Source organism: Euprymna scolopes, chromosome 22 (genome assembly GCF_053919585.1).
Source record: "Euprymna scolopes isolate OS-2025 chromosome 22, ASM5391958v1, whole genome shotgun sequence".
NCBI classification, from domain to species: Eukaryota; Metazoa; Mollusca; class Cephalopoda; order Sepiida; family Sepiolidae; genus Euprymna; species Euprymna scolopes.
The window spans coordinates 32,992,122-33,007,873 of NC_136503.1; the positions used below are offsets into that span (position 1 = coordinate 32,992,122).

At 34.3% G+C, this 15,752-nt stretch overlaps 1 protein-coding gene across 2 annotated transcripts in view; it reads left to right on the forward strand.

Annotated features, from left to right (window-relative positions):
- Nucleotides 1-15,752, forward strand: part of LOC145243955 (calpain-9-like) — a 136,873-nt gene that overhangs the window by 60,758 nt on the left and 60,363 nt on the right. For both annotated transcript variants that reach the window (XM_080107082.1, XM_080107083.1), the window contains exons 6-10: nucleotides 556-636; nucleotides 4,734-4,819; nucleotides 5,773-5,850; nucleotides 9,020-9,113; nucleotides 13,631-13,715. In XM_080107082.1, coding sequence (XP_079963208.1) covers nucleotides 556-636; nucleotides 4,734-4,819; nucleotides 5,773-5,850; nucleotides 9,020-9,113; nucleotides 13,631-13,715 — 424 coding nt within the window. The remainder of the gene's footprint in view (nucleotides 1-555; nucleotides 637-4,733; nucleotides 4,820-5,772; nucleotides 5,851-9,019; nucleotides 9,114-13,630; nucleotides 13,716-15,752) is intronic.

Genomic DNA, 15,752 nt, shown 5'->3' on the forward strand with positions numbered 1-15,752 from the left:
TTTTTAACATGTTTTAATGCTCTTTGTAAAAATGCTGCCATATAGTATCGGCAGTAACCGTTCGACAAATCTTATCTACATTGCTCGCAGGCATTTTTCAGTTAACAGGCCTTCTATATCTCGGTGGCTGTGCTTATATTCAGCCGGAAAGCAGAACCACGATATTTTGTTCCACAGAGGTACGGTTCTGGGAAACAAACTCTGTTCATGTAATTTTTCGTTTAGTTTTAGGCAGAGATAGAGAGTGAAGGAAACTGTTGACAGTTGGTGTAGGTAGACGTTTGTTGAGAACGTTTGACTGGTGGTGGTGGGGGGGCTTCATAATGTATGTTTTCCATTCACGTATTTTATCAAACCACTTGAAAAATGATGTAAACTTAATATTCATTCTTTGAAACACCTTGTATCTTTGTATTTCTACATTTAAAAAAGTTGAATGTGGTAAAGAATATTTCATAGAAATGTAATGTGTGCTAAGTTACAAGTACAGGCAGAATATTAATCACAGTATAAACTTACATTAACTTCTTTACTTTTATTTTTTTTCATATGCAGCAATCAGACGGCGGACTCGAATGGCAAAGACCCAATGGATTGGTGGAAGGACATGCTTATTCCGTAACAAGATTAGCTACGGTAATATATAAATATAAATTTGCTTAATACATTTGTAAACCACCTACTACGTGTTTTCCCATGTCGTTCTTATGGACAACTGAGGCCCACACCAATTAGACATCGAAATAAGCAATTAGTAAATAGCGTTTTCATAATCTGCCAATGAATGTTGAAACTAAAATACTAATAAATTTTATATTCATGTATTACATGAACTACAACAGATTAAAAAAATCATATTTACTTGCATACCCACCAGGGCAAAGTTCGGATTGCGCGATGACATATGTGTTAATTTTTTCGCGTTTAAGAAATGCAAATAAAAACAAAACTAAATCCCTTCTGCTTTTTTTTTTCATCGTCATTTTTTTTACTTTCATTTGTATTTTTTATTGCACGTCAGAGTCGTTTTCAAACAAAAAATGCAAAAGAAAACATGTTTTTCTCATGTAAAACAAAACATGTTTTTCTAATATAAAAAAAGTAAAGGAAAACAAAAAACGGTACCAGTGAACTCATTAATCCGTGCCGAAATAATAATGTAATTATTTAGAAAGCTAATCTTAACATGAAGAGGAAAGGGTGTTTTGTTCCCATTCTATACTTTATCCTTACAATTTAATAAAAACAGATAGTATAAAACTTTAATTAAACTTACAATACTATTTTTAAAAAAATAGCACGGATAAAGAAAGGCACTAGCACCCAAAAAACTACTTTGTCAATTTACAAATATTTGTTTTTTTACGACCTAACCCATCGTAGTTTACCCCTAAAAAGAAAGCAACATCTACTTTTATACTAATACGTTTTAACGTCCTTAAAAGATAATATAAAAACACAGAAATTAAAAAAAATAATAATTAAAATTTAGCATTTAAGAGTGAGGGGATCATTTTCCGATATAAATTTAACGTAAATGAGCACGCACTTCATGGCCACGTAGCAATAAACGAGCCAAGTAAATATTCAAGCTTGGTGGCGGGGTTAAGAGCAAAAATAAGGAACGAAGTGGGATGGGGGCATAAGTTCCAAACATTTTAAAAATACATAGAAATATTATATTGCTTTGAAAGTTTTCAGCGTTCAATATCACTTAATTAATCATTATTTTCCGATATTTTTAAGGCTGTTAACACACACACACACACACACACATACACACACACACAAATCTAGGATGGCTATATACAATGCACATTCTTTACTTGTGTTTATTTTCTTTTCGTCTTTCTTTCAACAGTTTACACTCCTTTTATATAAAGGATTTTTTATTTAATATAAGGGCAATGACAAGGACCTTTTTTTTTTATTACATTTTCACCCCAAACAAGGCAAATTGCAACTTTGGTGTAGGGGGCTACTATCAGGGGCAACAACTACTGGGGTACTATGTAGGGATTTGGGCAGCAAGGTGTCGGTTCACGTTACACTTGAACTTCTGCACGTCAGTACTGTTGGGGAAGCAGGGACCTGGAATGGAATTCCAGAGTCTAGCGATTCTGGGGAAGAAACTATTGGAGTAAAAATATCTTTTACATCTAGGGATCTCTACAGTGTAGGGGTGGGATTTAGCAGCCTGTCGGGTTTGTCGAGGGTGCACACATCGTGGGGCACAAGTGATTGCAGTTCGTCAGAGCATTCACCACTAAAATACTTGTAGAAAAGGCAGAGGGATGCAACATTTCGTCGATGGGACAGAGGCTGAAGCTTAGATGCCAGTTCAGGGCCTATCAGGTTTGCGACTCTCTTTTGAAACTTGTCAAGGAGCGAGAGACTAGTAGCAGATGCACCAGCCCAAATGTGGCAGCAATACTCCATACATGGGCGAATGGTGGCCTTATAGATGTACAGGATACTTTCGGGTGTTAGTAGTTTTCTAGCACGGTAGAGAAAGCCCACCTTTCTTGCAGCGGCCCTGGCAATGCCTTCAATGTAATTGTTCCAACTCATGTTTCCTGTGAACGTTAGGCCAAGGAGTTTGAAAGATGGACTCTCAGATAAAGAGTCGTTGGCCATTGCTATGGGTGGTAGAGAGGGTTTCTTGTAATTATTGAATGAAACTAGTTTAGTCTTGGCAGCATTGAACGTGATCAACCACTTTTGTCCCCATTCCACTACAGATTGGAGGTCTTCCTCTAGTGTTTCTGCCATTTCTTTAGAAATGTGTTCATTCGTCTTCCTGTCGTGCCTGCCATAGAGTGTAGTGTCATCAGCATATATACCCATCTCAGAGGCAATGTTGTCGGAGAGGTCATTTATGAATATCAGGAACAATAGAGGTCCAAGGATAGAACCCTGGGGCACCCCCGCATTTATATCATATTGTTTAGATGTACGTCCGTCGAGGGCAACCTGGATTTTTCTCTTATCTAAGAAGGATTTAATTATGTTAAGTATTCTACCAGTGATACCGTATGATCTGATTTTACTGAGGAGACCCTCATGCCATACCCTGTCAAAAGCCTTAGATATATCTAGAGCTACCGCTCTGCCCTCCCCCGCGTTGTCCAGTGAATGGTATATACGTTCAGAGATCACAGTTAGGATGTCTGCTGTGGAACGGGCTTGTCTAAATCCATATTGTTTGTCAGTCAGTAGTTTAGCATATGTAAGATGATGGACTAGAGCATGGTTAATTATGGTCTCAAATATTTTGGCAAAAAGTGGGAGGAGGCTAATGGGGCGATAATTTGATGGGTCTGTCCTTTCGCCAGAATTCTTGAATACTGGTACAACAGAAGCAGTTTTCCAACAGACCGGAAAGCAAGCTTCATTAAGGCATTTGTTGTAGAGTTTGGAGAGAACTGAAGCTACTTCGGCTGAGCACTTTTTTAATAGCACAGCTGTATTATCCAATACATTCTGTATCATTTTTACTGGTCGCCATGTTTGTTTTCGTTCGAGCGTGCATTCAATTTTTGCGCATTTATACATTAATTCTGTATAGTCACTTGCACTTTTATTCATTAATTCTGTATACGCACAATTCCATAGCTAGCTATAACATATACTGACCCAACGGGTCACGTGTAGTTTAGTGAAGTTATAACCTTTATGATTGAGGCAAAAATGTTGCTTTTTGCAGTGGGAAAAGTTAAGTTTTCGGTTTCAAGAACACATGAAATACCTTTCGAAAAATACACGTAACTTTAAAATATTTGGAAATACTCAGTGAAAAGTGTTTGCTATCAAGACAATCGACTGTAAAAACTTCTTATGTAAAAATTAAATTCAAGATAATGTTTGCTGCATTATCCATAAAAGGATTATTTCTTTAATTTTTATTGGCAAAGGTCATGCAATTACTTAAATAAAGTTTTAATTAAAAACGATTTTAATTAATGAAAACACTTACTCTGCCATATTCTGTTGGATTAAAACAAACTCTCCTAAATGCACATATCAAAATGTAGAATTGTTTTTCTTTAAGTAAAAGAAACTATGTGCAAATAAAAACGCTGTCCCATATAGCCTAGATGTTGCCACGAGACGTGACGTCATTTTTCAGTTAATAGGTCTTGTCTTTCGGTAGCCTCGGCCAGACTCTGTCAAAAGCCTTAGATATATATAGGTTTACCGCCCTAGCTTCCCTGGCCTTATCTGGTACGTGGTGTATACGTTCAGAGATGACAATCAAAATATCTATAGTACAATCGGCTTGCCTAAATTTATACTGTCGGTCGGAATTAACTATCTATGATGTGGTGAACTAATTTTGATAGACTCCAAAATTTTGGCTAAAGAGGGAGGAGACTAATGTAGCGATGATTGATTGGGTCAATTCTTTCGCCATAATTCTTGAAAACTGGTGCCATAGAAATAGTTTTTCAGCAGATAGGAAAAAATCATTAAGCATTTGTTGAAGAGTTTGAGGAAAACTGGAGCAACCTAAAAGGAACATTTTTTAATAGCATAGCAGGGCTTATTATTACAATGTCTTTTCGATAATTCTGTGTAGATTAACATTTTCAGTTTGCTTTTTTGTTATAATATTGAAATAGTTTTAAATCTCATTTATATTAGTCTGACATGTTTAAATTTGTAATAGCATTATATTTCAAACTTCAAAATGGATGTATCTTACGTATCTTTTCTTGTTTGTTTATTGGCAGGTGTCCGTTGCCGGTAAGACTGAAAGATTAATCAGGATACGAAACCCATGGGGTCAACACGAATGGAAAGGAGCTTGGAGTGACAAGTAAGATTGAACACATTATATCAATACTCTGATGTAATATATATATATATATATATATATATATATATATATATATATATATATATATATATATGAAATTTATTACTGTGAGTCCAGAATGAGTTTACATATTGTTTCAGCTAGGGGGAAATCCTCAAAAAGACGAGGAAATATCCAACTAGCATCGTCAGAATTCATAGATGGACTTCTTTTTGAGGATTTTCCCCTAGTTAAAACAATATATAAACTCATTCTGGACTCACAGTAATAAATTTCCTATATACTGCTCTGGCTACACATTGAGCACTCTAGTCCGTTTTTATTCACCACTGGTATATATATATATATATATATATATATATATATATATATATATATCGACTGACACGTGTCGTCGTCTGCGACACATCTTTTTTTGTTTCTTTATTCCCCACGTCTAAAAACTCCTTCGCCTCAATCGTTCTTCTTGAAAACATCTAAAACATTCAATGGGCAAGTATGGAAACAAGATTATGTTATTTCTATCCTCGGTGACAAATATTTTATCTGATAACAGGAAATGCAATTGCTAGTATTTTTTTATTGTTCACATTTTTAATGTTGCTTCGTTGGGTTTTTTTTTATCAAGGAAATGTACAATCATAATTACATTGTCCATTCAAACATTTATTTCAATAACAACTTTACCAACTTTCGTCGCCATTGTTTTCATGTCGAAATAATATTTAATGATAAAAATAAGTTTAAATTACTTTAACTGACTAAATACACTTAGCCTAGTGTAACCTGTAGCTTTATACAGCTCTTAAAAGTATGATTCCAGATAGTGACCAGGCATAGCAGTATGTGTAAACGCACGCTCCTATTCATATAGAATACGAGATTATGCATGCTTCGTGCATTTTGTTTGCGAGTTATTTACAAAATTTAAGACTACTATTTGTTCTTTGCAGGTCAGGAGAATGGGCCAAGTTCTCCGAAGAAGATCGAAAGAAAATTGGAATAACTGTCAGAGACGAAGGAGAATTTTGGTATTATTATTATTATTATTATTATTATTATTATTATTATTATTATTATTATTATTATTATTATTATTATTATTATTAATATTATTATTATTATTATTTCCTCAGATATTTCAATAGGTCATGAATGATTGGTCACTTACATTATTCGAAGATGCTCCCTGAAATCTGAGTGACAGCAAGTTTTACTAGATTCTTCACTTCTTTCGATAAATAGCAACAACCAGTGTTCTTCTCTAGGGTCTGGGTAGCAATAAACTTCTCTAAGTTCCAACCATTCTCTGCATTCTTCCAGTGGAGATCTCGTTAGTAATCTACTTATTCGGTATTTTCGTTTCCCTTAATCCTTCACGACTATTTTGTGTGATAACATCCGATGCTCAAGCCATCACATTTTAGGGGGAGGATGAATTTTTACACCAGTTTTCTTTTTCACAGGACCAGTCAAATAATACTATTTTATAGGATGAGTCGAGCTTTTTCTTATATCTGGAAATACGTATGAAGATAGCTAAAAGAAGCATTAAACCTTCCTCAAACTATTTAACACGTGGAAACATCCCTGATGATCTGGAACCTTATATGTTGTCAACCTATCGACCTAATGGTTTTAATGCAAAATTAATGGTCAAGCATCTTATCTGAAAAAAAATTATATCCTAATAGCGAAATTGTGTCCTAAAGGAAAACATTGGTTATAATACACATATTTACTTGAGGTTATTAGGTTGTATGTCAAGAAAAGACTTTATATATTTTATAAGACATGATTCAGCTTGTGTCTATACCATTTATTTACAAATTAATAATAACGTCGTTTGCACAATGCCAGCCAAATTTTATCCGTTTTTATATTCGTTTTGAAGTAGTTAACTGCATTTATTTATATGGTGTGGTTTACTGTGTTGTCTAAATAGCTCTCTGCATTTGCTGTTTTATTTTCTATTTTGGCTGCAGTACAGGTCATTGTAATCTGGTTATTGTTTCCGGATCTCTGTTATAATGGCCTTTTTTGGTATCGTATTTCCTTGGCTAGTCTTATAATGCACTCATTTGCTTGTTGTTCTCCTACTTTGTTTTTCAATCCTTCGTTCACGCTTCGCTACTAGCCGCATTCTTTATATTGGCGTTTTGCCGGTAGTTGTTTCTTATGGTATGTTATAATTTTGCTATTTCTTTTATTGTATCCTCCTCGCAGACTTCAATATCTATTGTCCTTTAATTTTTTTCCTTTCTACATAGTATCGCTTCAGCATCATTATTGAATTTATTTTCATTATTATATGTACTCCCTAAAAGTTTCTAAACGAGTCATCATCAGAGATAACTCATTGATAATAACCGGTGTTGTTTTCTTGGATCTGGTTCACTACAAGTCTCCACAAGTTTCCAGTCCCTTCACCTCTTTCGATAATCTTTGAAAATGACTTTGCGTTATCGCAACATTCGCTTGCTATTGATTTCTCACTGGAAGCGACTATTAGTCTTCACTGGGATTCTCTCCAAGGTCCCAGTTCTGTTTGCACTCTTTCCATGGAGGTCTGAGTTGTGTTTTCTTTGTTATATCTTTTCAAACCCCTTGACCTTTCATCACTATTTTTGTGGTATCAGCCAAGATTTATACTTTTTTTTAAATTTTATCTATTTATTTTTATTTATCTATTATTTATTTTATTATTTTTTTTTTTTATTTATACACGATGTAATATCTAAAAGTTTAAGTTCATTTAGATTGTTTTATACACTTAACTGGTTAGTGTACATAGTTTATGTGTGCGGGTTGCACCATTTGCAGATTTTCTTTAAGATCTCTACTGCTTTATCATTACTGTTCCTTACACGGTCCTGGTCTTCCCTTTCATTCCAATTCATCTTAGTCTTTTTTCCAGGTCTTGGGAATTTTTCCTAGTGTTCCTACAAGTACTGGTATTATACTGACTTCCTTCATGTTCCTTCATATCGCTTTCAGTTCTCTGAACTGAAGGTCAGTGTATTTGCTTTATTTTTCTGTATCTTTAGTCTTTAACCTGTGTCTGCTGGGACGGCAAAATATGTGTTGGAGCATACAAAAATAAACACGCAAGCATACATGGAATGTACCTACGTGAAAAAAAATGGAACCAAACTGAAACAAGGAACGTTAAGCGAACAGAAAACGCCGTATTTCCTCTAACAGTTTTGCAAATTATTTTGTCATTTGTAAATTATGATGCTTATATAGTTCACGAAATTAATTTGACTTGAATTCAGGAAGTAAAAGAGTAAAGTTTATTTGTTGTTAATATCTTTTATAGCATATGTTGTAGGGAAAGCATATAAATAAACGGAAAAATTAATAATACTGAACCTCCCAGAAATAAAATAATCTTAATTATTATGAAACTGTCGCTCATATAATACGAGATCTATTAATAATTAAAAACGACCGTGTGTTGCACACTCACCAAAAGATTAAAAAGAAAGCTAGACGTCAAGTACACCCGTATATTATAAACAGTATTAAATATATTTTGGCAAGATGATCGCACGAAACAGCAACTTTATGGCAACCTACCTGCGATCCATATCTACTACCATTAAAGAGCGACGTCTACGATTTGATGGTCACTGCCAGAGGAGCGAGCAAGAGATGGTGAAAAAGTATTGCTGTGGACTCTACGGCACGGGCGTACGAGCATAAGGAGACCTAGATCCACGTACATCCAGCAAATTTCAGATGACGCCAACAGTCATCCTGAAGATTTGAGGCAGACAGTGGAAGCCAGGGAAATCTGGAGAGAAAGAGAGTCACATTGGTCCGCGCAATTAGCTCGACCAGATAGTTAGATATAATGTGTTGCTCTTGAAGAAAGCAATAATTCAAGTAGAGAAATGTATCTTATTAAAGTAAATGTTCAAATATGAATAGGTTAATATTTATTTAAATGCATATTTGTTTAACGGAAATAGAACACAAATAAAAAATAATTATAAAATCTTTTTAGCAATATCGTAGTCACTGTACTGCTTGGGAAAATTCCTATATTCGAATACATTTGCTAGTTTATGTCTATATAAGTATGTTATAGCAGAAACTAAAGCGTATTACATTTTTCTAAATTCGTCAATTGTATGTGCGTATATATATATATATATATAGATATACATATATATATATTCTTATTTTTGTTAGGATGAATATTGAAGATCTCATGTCTGAGTTTGATTCGATCGTTTTCTGCCACAAAGAAGAATCGGCATTTTCTGAAATTGTAACAGATCCCGATGTAAGTAAAACACACGGTTTTGTTTTACGTTTCCAATTAATTGATTATTCAAAAATGATTTTCCTTATATAATAATTTAATTTTGACATGCTTATTTAAGATACCACATTTTTCAGTTACTTAGTTAATAATAAAAATAATAATAAAATCAATAATAATAATAATAATAATAATAATGCGATTAGAATTAGGTACATGAAATCAAAGACTAAAAGCAAGAAACCTCAAATGTACACTCAATGGACAAAGAGACGAAACAATAAACCATATAATAAGAGAATCTAGCAAACTGTTCTAAAAATAATATAAGAACATCTTCAAGAGAAGGAGTATATTTTTAAACCTATAGAAAATAGTTCACACATAAACCATAATCAGTACTGAAAAACGAAAAGCACAACATTCTCTGAACATAGAGGTCTAAAGAGATCAATACTCTACTTCTACTATCAATGATTATATGTATACTACTACTATTAATAATGATATATATATATATATATATATATATATATATATATATCGCCTTTCAGATGATAATGGTTTGCTGTCCATGTATATATATATATATATATATATATATATATATATATATATATATATACATATATATATATTATTACGGTTTTATCTGTTTTAGTTACACATGTTTCTGCTACCGGATCGTATTTGCGATCCAGCAACTTCGTCAGACTTGGACAGAAGTTGTTATTATAGTTTGGAAAGACAATATTAGAAGAAGACAATGAAAATAAAAAGTTTGACGAAGATTCTGGATCCCAAATAGGATCCGGTAGAAGAAACATGTGTAAGTAAAACAGACAAAACGGTATTAAAAATATATATACATTTGCTCTGCAATAATATTGATCACCTTCTTCAGGTTTTTACTAATTACCAGTTTTGCTATATATATATATATATATATATATATGTGTGTGTGTGTGTGTGTGTGTGTGTATGTATATATATATGTATGTATATATATGTATATATATATGTATATATATATATGTATATATATATGTATTTATATATATATATATATATATATATATATATGATAAAACTAAGATAAACATTTGCAGTAGAGAGGAGAGGAGACGGACGGAGGAATAAAATAAAATTAATTAATTTAATTTAATAGATAAATTAGATTACGGTGTCACAATCTAAATGAATAAAAATATAAATATATTCATGAATATAGACGGAAATATATATAGTGAAAAAAGAACAAAACAAAACGAGCAAAACAGATAGTCGCTGGAACGGAAGAAATAGAAGAATTCAAATGACAATTCAACACACATATGTGCAAAGTTGATTACTTCTAAACACTATCCTTAAGTGTTTAAGATCTCTCGTTGTAAAGGGTTTTTTCAGGAAAATTTGTCATAAGGATCTTTTTTCCCTACAAGTTAACCCTGACTAAATATTTAAAATCACAAATAAGATCTCCTCGGTGTGGCTAGCCCATGCTAGTTTTTTTTTCTGAGGAATGGTGCAGCTTCTCTAAGTGATGTAACATTAAGTAACAGCACGAAGCTGGATACTTTTTTTTATTTTTTTTATTCAATTTTCACCCCAAACAAGGCACAGTGCCACTTTGAAGCAGGGGGCTACTATCAGGGACTTAATTAGCGGGGTCATTATGAAGGGAGATGAGTAGAAAGATGTTTGTTAACATAACACTTGAACTTCTGCATATCATTGCAGTTGGGAAAGCAGAATCCCGGAAGGGAGTTCCAAAGACCCTCAGTTCTGGGGAAGAAACTATTGGAGTAAAAGGCTTTCTTGCACCTAGGGATCTCTACTGTAAAGGGATGAGACTTAGTAGCTTGTCGGGTTTGTCGGAGGTAGTTACTTCGGGGAGGTACAAGTGTTTGCAGTTCGTCAGAGCATTCACCATTGAAGTATTTGTAGAACAGGCAGAGGGATGCAACATCTCGTCGATGGGACAGAGGCTGAAGCCTAGATGACAGTTCAGGACCTATCAGGTTGGCGACTCTCTTTTGAACCCTGTCCAGGAGCGAGAGACAAGCAGCAGATGCTCCAGCCCAGATGTGACAACAGTACTCCATACATGGGCGAATGGTTGCCTTATAGAGGTATAGGATACTGTCAGGCGTAAGTAGTTTTCTAGCACGGTAGAGGGAGCCAACCTTCCTTGCAGCAGACTTGGCACTGCTCTCAATGTATCTATTCCAGTTCATATTCCCTGTAAACGTTAGGCCGAGGAGTTTAAAAGAAGTACTTTCAGGCAATGTGTTCTTGGCCATTGCTATTAGTGGTAGAGAAGGTTTCTTGTAGTTATTGAAGGAAGCTTAGTCTTAGCAGCATTGAATGTGACCAACCATTTTTGTCTCCATTCCACTACGGATTGGAGGTCATCCTCTAGTGTTTCTGCCATTTCCTTGGATATGTGTTTATTTGTTTTCCCCTAATATCTGTTATAGAGAGTGGTGTCATCGGCAAATATACCCATCTCCGAAACAATTTTATCAGGGAGGTCATTTATGAATATCAGGAATAATAGAGGTCCAAGGATAGACCCCTGAGGTACTCCCGCATTTATGTCATATTGTTTGGATGTACGACCGTCGAGGACAACTTTGATTTTTCTATTACTTAAGAAGGATTTAATTACATTATGAATTCTTCCAGTGATTCCATATGATCTAATTTTCCTTAGAAGACCATCGTGCAATACCCTGTCAAAAGCCTTAGATATATCAAGGGCCACCGCTCTACCCTCCCCTGTTTTATCCAATGAACGGTATATACGTTCAGAAACTACAGTTAATATATCTGCTGCTGAACGGGCTTGCCTGAATCCATATTGTTTGTCAGTCAGGAGTTTAGCAGCTGTTAGGTGCTGGACTAGGGCTTGATTAACTAAGGACTCAAATATTTTGGCGAAAAGCGGGAGGAGGCTAATGGGGCGATAATTTAAAAGAAAATTCTTGTCCTAGAAATCGAATAGGACCAAAAGACCACAAGAAAAGTATACTATGACTTAAAATGGTCAATTGAAAAAAAGAAATTTGTATTCTCAACTTATTTACTAACTTAGTGTTTGAAAGGTCAAGGAGAACTGTAATGGGATAGAGATCAAGTGTTAGTTCCAGGAAGGGATCTCTTGATTTCTTAGAAATTCGACTGATGTAAATAAAAAAATGAAACAACAAGAGAAGCCTGCATCTTTTGTGTGCGCATGCGGGAACTTTTCTTTTTGTGTGTGTTTGTACGTGATTTTTGTGATATTATATGCAATTCACATATACAGATATTATTATTGCACATCTACACATGTATAATATTAACACTTAATTTATATATCTATAAAAGTGAGAATGTGTGTGTGAAGACGCATCTAAACCTACATACTCAACGATTTTTCATCTACACAGTTGTAATTTAGTATATAGGTATTCAGACATGAGGACATTTTTTGATTGACTTACATCCGGAAAAAATGACTGCTAAGTGGGCAAAACTGAAAAATTGACATTTGAGAGTAATCTGATTTTTATCTGTTTGTTAACTGCTTCACGATTACGCAGGCAGAAATCGTTCACATTATGTTAAGAATAAGTAGGTTTGTAAAACATTTTTAATTTTAGTGACAAACTGGCCTAATGGTAATCGCACTTGACTTTAGGTATTGGTTTCTATTTCAGCTCGAGTATATTTTTTCACGTGTAAGAAGTGAACTGTTTAGAAAAAATATAATACTCGCATGCACACGTCTCAGTTTCGTTCGTTTTTTTTTTTACTTCATTTATTTTAAGGAATTTTATGTTACGAATAAAACCGGGCATCGCCGGGTACATCTTCTAGTATACTATATTGTGTAAAGAATGGAAACAATACATGGTGTGAGAATTTTAAATTGTTTGATTTACCGAGGGTAGGTCGGTGGGGAAGAAAGGAATGCTGGTAACTGTGACCAACACGGCAGGTGGTCCGTTAAGCAAAGAAGCTGGGTGCTTATTCCTTACAAGTTAAATAGACATTCCAGTCACGCGTGAATCTCGTTGAAGAGAGTTTGAGTATATAAAAGGAGTGGCCGTTCTACGGTTGTTGTTGTTGTTGTTGTTGTTGTTGTCTTTCAGACTACACTTCGGCCATCGTTACTCAGCTGTTACTTTTACAAGGAAAGACTGCTTGTAAGCAACGTCGACATTTCGTTGCAAGACTTCCAACTTTTTTCCTCCCCCCTACTTGTCGGTAAGCTAATTCTGACAATGAGCGTTTCTTTGTAGCTTATTTGATATCAATATATGTTCATACTATAAGTATAAAGAGAGTTTTTGTAATGAAAGATTATCTAGATAATTGGATAAATGATTAAACATTGTCTACAACAGGTGTCTATGTAATAATGATAATAATAATAGGAACGTGTGTGACTAGATTGACTACATTGCATGATACTATTTATAATATATATAATGTTTTGTGAAATTATTTATCAAATTTTGACAGAATTATTCTGTGTATTTTAATTACAGGCTCAAAAATCTAAGTGGTCTTCCCACATCTTTAAAGACCGATGGGTGAAAAATATATCATCGGGTGGATCAGATGTAGAAAAAGGTACGTAATAATAGCTTCTTTCTTTCTCTACGTGTTTTAACTAATAATTGCTTCTCTCTTAGTGCTTTTTTTACATAGGAGTCACCACTTTTCAAGGCCCAGCAACCACTTGAGGATAAGGATTAAGGAGTGTACAGTAGTCAATGGCGCAATATCGTAGTAATGGAAATTTGGTAAATTAAATTAGTCCTAAGTTAAAGTGAGAACCAATTTAACAGTTCGTCCGTCGAAACAACAAAGTCCATCTGATAATACTAAGGCTAATGAATAATTCGCGTTAGTTTAAAGTGAAGCTGGTTTTGTAACGTTATCGGTACGTGCACACACTCGGGAACCAACCGTTGTATGCAGATAATCGCAAGGAAACAAAGGCAAAGAAAGAATTTGACTACTTTGTTTCAGTGAAACAACAAACATTTATTTAAAAGTACTTTCCAGGTAAACGCGTTGTCTCTTGTTCAAAAGTCTTTTCGCACTCACATATGATTAAAAAGAATATGCCGTATCAAACAGGCTTACTCTGTCTTTGTCCGACCATGTTTAGGATGCGTCTGTTTCTGTCGGCCTCGACCCACGTGTGTGACACGTCTATTTCTTTGTCCACACCGGCTACTTTTTTTTTACATTTCTTTCCTTCATCCCTCATGGTCATTTGCATACAGCTGCTGCGGCTGTCATATGCGCGTCCGCGATCTGTTGCAATTTCCGCAGCCAGCCTGATCAAGCAGCAGAACAGGGTCGAGACAACAAGACACAAGTTGGGATGCAGAAGTTGCCGAAAGTGTCGATACAATCCTACATACAGCATCTGATATTACGAAATTGTGACCCATCTGGTATTGGTCAAGCTTAACGTTGCTTAAACTGTGTGTCAACGTGATTATTTAGATGATGAATGCACATTATAATGTTTATATATAATAGTTTGAAATACTGTCAACAAGATGTTTTAAGTGTTGATATAGTTTACCAGTTTAATATATATAATTGGCATGGCTTTTACCCACCAATCAGCAGTAGCAATAAATAAACTTTGCAATTCGTAAATATTATTTGCCTCACTTTTTGACAGAACCGTGACAAAACATCAAATTTACTCGTGAAAACATTAAAATGGGAGAGTTTTAGTAGCTAAAGTCGCTAAGGGTTCAAATATACTGAAACTAAATGTACCTAAAAATCGCTAGTCGTTCTAATATACATAATGAAAATTATTACTAACATGGTCGCTGGTGTATATAACTACAGACCATAAATATAGCAGATCATAAATGTATCATTTCAATATATATATAGTTTTCTAAAAACTGAGTCGAAGTTTGAGTTTTAATATGAAAATATTATTTTCTATCTTTATCTTAAAACTCTTGACCAATTTGAACATATTCGGTATTTGCTGGAAGTACGTTCATTTGTTATAAAACATTGATGTTGGTTAGATTTTTTCCACTATTTTGTTTGTATCTTTTATTCTGAGTCCAATAAAAAATTACATTTTGTCTAGAATCAAGAAGACTAAACGTGTATATTTGATCCACCGCATTTTAAAATGTAATCCCATAAGTAAAAACCGTTTTATAATGCTTAAGATTATTAGTCTAGATTAGCCTTCTATTTTGTACACTACACATAGTATAAAATACTCTTTAAAGAGCAAAGCATTACACAGTAAACTTATCTGCTGACAAAATCAGAAACTATTGTAGAACGATGATATAGAGAGCAATATAGCGAAGATACCTACTATGCTCAGTTTATAAGATTATGATATTCGGCATTTGATTGATGTACACTCGTTTCTTATCAGTCACCTAAATTATTTTATTGATGTTCTTTTTCACAATTTGTTTTCGTCTTTTGCATTTCCAGTTCAGTATAGCAGGTAAAATACCAGGTTGAGAAACTGGCGCGGACTCAGTAGTAGATGGCGTCACGATAAAAAATACCCTTGATAGTCCTGGCGAAGCATCAAGTATTCAGCTACTGACAAGATTTGAATTACACTACAAAACTCGTGTAGTGAGTTCAATCTTGGCT